At 60.4% G+C, this 5,632-nt stretch overlaps 1 protein-coding gene across 1 annotated transcript; it reads left to right on the forward strand.

The window, feature by feature from the left end:
- The first annotated feature begins 912 nt into the window (after nucleotides 1–912).
- Nucleotides 913–4,608, forward strand: FGF19 (fibroblast growth factor 19). Its single transcript, XM_054570510.1, has 3 exons — nucleotides 913–1,153; nucleotides 1,560–1,663; nucleotides 4,294–4,608. Exons 1-3 carry the CDS (start codon nucleotides 913–915, stop codon nucleotides 4,606–4,608), a joined length of 660 nt encoding a protein of 219 aa, XP_054426485.1.
- Nucleotides 4,609–5,632: the final 1,024 nt, after the last annotated feature.

The raw sequence follows: 5,632 nt of genomic DNA on the forward strand, positions 1-5,632 counted from the left end.
CTGAAGCGCCATCTAGCGGCGCCCGCGCGGCGCCCCCATTGTTTCTCCGAGGGCGGAGATCGCGCCTGGCCCCCCGTCGGGGTACAATTTTTTTTTTTTTTTTTTCCGGGATAAAAGGGGCCGGGCGTGGAGGAGGGGCAAGGATCGCGAGAACATGAGCTGGGCGGACGAGAGAGGGTCTGAGCTGCAGGGGAAATTCTAACGCAAGCCTTTACGTCCGGGGATGGGAGGGTTGGCACCGTCGCAGGAGGGAGCGAATGGGACTTTTAAGGGGGGAGGGCCCCAAAGCCGAGGCAAGGCTTTTCCAAACAGGGGAAGAGGGATGCAGAGTTCAGTGCCCCCCAATCTCTGGTCCCGGAGTTCCTGCCCCCGCCCCTGCTAGTGCCCCTGCGACGAGCGCTTTCCCTCGTCGCGGCCTGGAGGCGGGGCTCCGTCGTCTCCTTTATAGCTTTATAAAATCGAATTCACCCAGTCGAGAGCGACCTGGCCGCCAGCCCCGCCACCGAGGCGCGGGGAGGAGCTCCTCGGAACCCTCCCGCCGAAGCGGGGCCTCCTCCTCCAGATCCAGGCGACCTGGGCGGGGTCACCCGGGGTTCGGGGAGGGGGCTGGAGCCGGAGGCGGGGTGTGAGTGGGTGTGTGCGGGGGGCGGGGGCCTGATGCAATCCTGATAAGAAATGCTCGGGTGTCGTGGGCACCCACCGACTGGGAGGGTAAGACGCGCTATATAAAGCGGCCAGCCTGTAGCCGCCGTCGGAGCAGCTGCTCAGCGCACCCAGAGCGCACGGCTGGCTAGAGAACGCTGCGGCCTCCCCCACCTCGTCACGCACAGCCCCGCAGGACGTCCCAGCTGCCGCCCTGCTTCCCGCATCCCCCTGCCGCCCGAACTGCGTCCAGAGCCCGAGGGAGGTGCCATGCGGAGCGCGCGGAGTGGAAGCATTATGGCCCGCGCCTTGGTCCTGGCCGGCCTCTGGCTGGCCTCAGCCGGGGGCCCCCTGGCTCTCTCGGACGCTGGGCCACACGTGCACTACGGCTGGGGGGAGTCCATCCGCCTGCGGCACCTGTATACCTCCGGCCCCCACGGCCCCTCCAGCTGCTTCCTGCGCATCCGTGCCGACGGCGAGGTGGACTGCGCGCGGGGCCAGAGCGCGCACAGTGAGTGCCTGCCGGGCCCCTCTTCTGCCCGGCGGCCCTTCTTTCCTTCACCTCCCTGGCCTCCCGCGGGCACCCCACTCCCGAGAACGCCAGGTTTTGGCACATCGGCGTTCTGTTCCCTCCCTAGATTCCCCGACGGCGCGAGAACCTGGGGGAGGGAGCACGGGTGCGTGCACCCACCACACCTATGTGTTACCCTGACCCCCCTTTTCCTCTCGGGGGCCCCTCGCTCGTGGGAGCCCCCGGTCTTGGCACCTCGGTGTTCCACCCTCTCTCCGAGCCCCCAGGCCGCCTGAGGAGCTGGGGAAATGGTGCGTGGGGGCGCGGGCCGGTCCACCAACCGACCGCATCCACGTATCGTGGGGCCTGCGGGGCCGGGCTGCAGTGTTTGCTTCTCTCACGCCAGGTTTGGTGGAAATCAGGGCAGTGGCCCTGCGGAACGTGGCCATCAAGGGCGTGCACAGCCTCCGGTACCTCTGCATGGGAGGCGACGGCAGGATGCTAGGGCTGGTAGGTGTCGCCGCTGGGCCGGGGGCCTGCGTGGGGGGGGGGGGGGGGGGCCGCGCTCGAGACCAAATCCAGAGTTTCCTGGCTTCCTCCCGCTGGGTCGGCTGGAGTTCCGAGGGGAAGGCTGCCAGGGCCGGATTAAGTTAATGTCCGATCTTTCCTACGGAAGTTTAGGGTCCGGGGCCCAAAAATGGGCCGAAGCCGCCTTTGCATTTTCAACGGAGCCAAAGGCTGGCCCAGTCGGAAGGAGGGAAGCCCGTTACTGGCTCCCTTTGATATCAAACAGGAAAACCCACCTCAGGCCTCCTCAGCCTGGGCCTGCTTGTGGGTGGTCCCCGCCTCCATTCCCCTCCCTGCCGTATTTTTTTTTAAAAAAAAGGGTGTATCCACAACTCGGATCTTTTTCAAAAGGTAAACCTTCAAACAAGTCAAGAAAAAAAGTGACATTGAGGATTGGAGACTTTTTTTTTTGTATTTTATTTACTAGAAAAACTTCTGCGACACATTAGAATACTATTTCGATGCGTTCTCGCCCTCGTGGGCGGCTCACCTGTACTGCAAATACCGTGGGGGGCGCAGGGCTAGGGGGCTGGGACGGCCCAGGTACCGTCGGAGTCTCGGGGCAGGACACTGGGATGCTGGGTCTCGGGTGGCCAAGAACAAAGACTAAGAGTTCAAAGGGAGCCCCCACACTGAGGAGACTGCGAGGTCGCGAGCGGGCGGGGGGGGGGCGGGGCAGGGAGGGGGCAGGGCCTCGCCGCAGCCGCGCGGGGCGGGGTGGGGGGCTCGCGGGAGGGGCGGGGGCAGAGCCTGCGCCGGGGGCGCTGCCCCCACTCCCCGGAAAAGATGCAAATACCCGGCCTCCCCCACAGCTCTAACCTTAAAAGTTTCTTAAAAGTGGGGCTGTAGCTCGGATGGCTGTTGATCCGAGTCTCTGTTTCAGGCTTTCTGGCGGGGTCCCGCGTGAAAGGACAAGAAAGGAGGTGCTGTGCTTGCTGAAAGCTGACACCCAGAGCCTTAGTTGCAATTTTAGTTATTTTGCCCTTATGGGAGGCGGGGCGGGGCGGGCAGGAATGGCGAGGGGGTCTGCAGGGCGGGAGGAGTCCGGCGCGCCGCTCTCCTACACCGAATCGGCGGGGGGATGCCCGCCCCAAGTCCAGCTCTAGCTCTTGGTCCCGCGGGCGTGGATTAGCAAAAATCGAGGATTAAAAAGAGAAAAAAAATTCCCCATTCTCCTAGAAACTTGGAATCGTTTCATGTCCATATGGAAAAGAGCATGAGATGCTAATTTCTCCCAAATAGCCAGCCCGGGAAAGTAGTCCACCATTTCGTTTTCCTTCCCTTGTTTGCCGGTCAGTTCGCAGCCACCCCTCCCGCTGTCTGGTGGTTTTATCCCCGGGCCTGGGCTGCCGACCTTATCAGGGCCTTATCAACGCGCGATCACCCACCTGCAGTTCAACGACCTTTGGAGGCCTAGGCAGAAACCTCCTGGGGTTGTTTACCTCCCGGCCCTCCTGGCTCCCTGCCGTGGGCTGTCCTCTGTGTCCCCAAGGGGTAATGACACTAGCTGAAGACACAACTTGCCCGCTGCCACCTCTCAATCAACTATGAATGGTCTGGGACCTGGGCCTGGCTGGCCTCCTCCCCCGCCCATTTCCGGCCCCCCCTCCCAGGCGCAGGCGCTGCCCCGGGCCTGGGGGAGGGGGCGGCCTTTATCTCCAGGATCCTGGCAGGCTGCCTGGACGGGCCGAGGGGCCCAAGGCTCTCCCGGGGCCCCGGGCGAGAAGGCCTGAGAATCTCTCGGTTTTGGGGGTCTGGGTGGGAACGCGAGTCTTTCATCTGGGTCCCAGGTCGGATTCCTAATCGAAAGACTGTCCCAGAGGGTGTTCTAGTTTAGCCGTGGCTCCCAAAGCACCGGGGCCGGCGAGGGAGTTTTTAACGGCGGTGCTTCTCTGTTTATAATGTAAAGGGAGAGTGCAGCACATGGGTAGGTCATGCCTATGGTTTATCGATGCCATTGCTCAGGATAATGTCAAGTTTAAAAAGTGACATTGCGTGGAAAATAGGAGAGACCTATGTAAAGTGTATGTAGATATTAAGTCGTACATGAGATTTACCTGCAGTGGGGGGGTGGCTGGGGGGTTACAGATTATAAAGGTATACAGAGCACAGATAAACGTTTATATATAAAGTGCGTGTGTTTAGTACAGACGTTTAATGTTATATTTAACGTGTATCAATGTCAAAGTCCAGCCCAGGGAGCGTAGTAATGTGTTGGTGTCCGATGAGCGCTAGTCTTGGTTATATAATTGTCTCATCACTGTTGCGCACCTGAAGCGAATATATTGTAAGTCAACTGTGATTGGAAAGTTGACTTAAAAACTAAAATGAAACCATGCAAATGGTATAAACGTATATTCAAACGGAGTAAGTGTAAGTCTACATATACACGACATGCATGTTATACCCTACTCTGTAAACCCCCACGCGCAGGACTTGGGGCTCAGGCCGAGCGGCGGATTCGGCAGGGCGCCCACCTCGGCCAGCCGCCCCCTCCGGCGGGGCCGGGCCGGGCCGGGAGGGAGGGCGCCTGCCCGCGCACAGGGGCTCACGGCTGGCTGTTGCCTCCACAGCTGCAGTTCTCACCCGAGGACTGCGCGTTCGAGGAGGAGATCCGCCCCGATGGCTACAACGTGTACTGGTCCAAGAAGCACCAGCTGCCCGTGTCTCTGAGCAGCGCCAGGCAGAGGCAGCTGTACAAGGACAGGGGCTTTCTGCCGCTGTCCCACTTCCTGCCCATGCTGCCCAGGAGCCTGACGCAGCCCGAGCCCCTCGAGGACCACCTGGAGCCTGACGCGCTCTCCGCGCCCCTGGAGACCGACAGCATGGACCCTTTCGGGATCGCCAACAAACTCCGGCTGGTGGAGAGCCCCAGCTTCCAGAAATAACTGCGGCTCTGGCCCCGCCCCCCCGCCCCTGCCCCTGCCCCCAACCCATGTTCTGTTTAGCGCTAGGAAGAAACATTTAGAACTTGTACATAGACTCTTTGACACTACCTGTGCCCATTTCTAGGGGATAGACTTGTGTGATAGTAAAATTGTAAGCCCTTTGTCCCCACCCCCACCCCCAGGTGCTACCCCAGCTCCCTTCCCTGAATTTGGTCCTTGATGGACAAGTGCTCTCCATGTGCTGCCCCAGTCCAGCTTGAATACCGCCACTGGCAGGGAACTCATCGCCTTTGTGAAAGGTCTTAAGCCAGGCTGAAATTCTCTGCAGATTTCTCTCATCACTTCCAGCAGGGGCAGCCAGAAGAACACTCTATTTTAAACTCATGTACAGGTGATCAGCTCAGAAAGGCAGGCAAATCTGACTCAACCACATATGACACTTAGTCCAGATCTCAAATACAAGTCCCTCCAGGATGGAAATGGCTGGGTCCGGGCATGGCCCGGCCGGCTTCGGGAGCAGGGGGGACCCAGAGCTTCCTGAGGTGGCTGGTTCTCAGAAGGGTAACCCGCTGGACCACTTGGCAGTGTGCCCGGGACAGAGTAGGCTGTTCAGCGACACCCCCTGGCCCTCCTGACAGCAGACAGCCGTCTGCCACCTCCTTGGGCAGGATGTGAAGGCACAGTCCCGGTAGCCCTTCTTTGACACCCTCACCCCAGCCTGCACCCCGGTTCCCCAGTTCTCCCGTCACGTTGGGCTCTGGCTCCTAGTTCAGTGCTGTGGGTGTTTGCCCTAAAAGAGCAGGTGCCGAAAGCCGCTTCCACATCCCGGCCCTTTGTCCCAGCTCTCGGTCACTGCGCACGAGGACTGCCGCTTCCCACCTCAGGCAAAACCTGCACGGTGCGCTCAAAACACCGGAAAGGGAAGATTTGGAAGCCCCAGATCTTGCCAGTAGCTTGTGACAGCGGCAGGGACACTGAGTTTTCCCAGCACTTGGTCGCCAACGTGATATTTATGACTAATTTA

The sequence above is a fragment of the Pteronotus mesoamericanus genome, unplaced genomic scaffold, assembly GCF_021234165.1.
Source record: "Pteronotus mesoamericanus isolate MK-2021 breed Mesoamerican mustached bat unplaced genomic scaffold, CSHL_Meso_final contig_214, whole genome shotgun sequence".
Classification (NCBI taxonomy): Eukaryota; Metazoa; Chordata; class Mammalia; order Chiroptera; family Mormoopidae; genus Pteronotus; species Pteronotus mesoamericanus.

Coding starts and splice junctions, on each gene's coding strand:
- FGF19 (XM_054570510.1), top strand. CDS start 913: ATGCGGAGCGCGCGGAGTGGAAGCATTATGGCCCGCGCCTTGGTCCTG. Junction 1,154..1,559: donor GCGGGGCCAGAGCGCGCACA/GTGAGTGCCTGC, acceptor CTCTCACGCCAG/GTTTGGTGGAAATCAGGGCA. Junction 1,664..4,293: donor ACGGCAGGATGCTAGGGCTG/GTAGGTGTCGCC, acceptor TTGCCTCCACAG/CTGCAGTTCTCACCCGAGGA.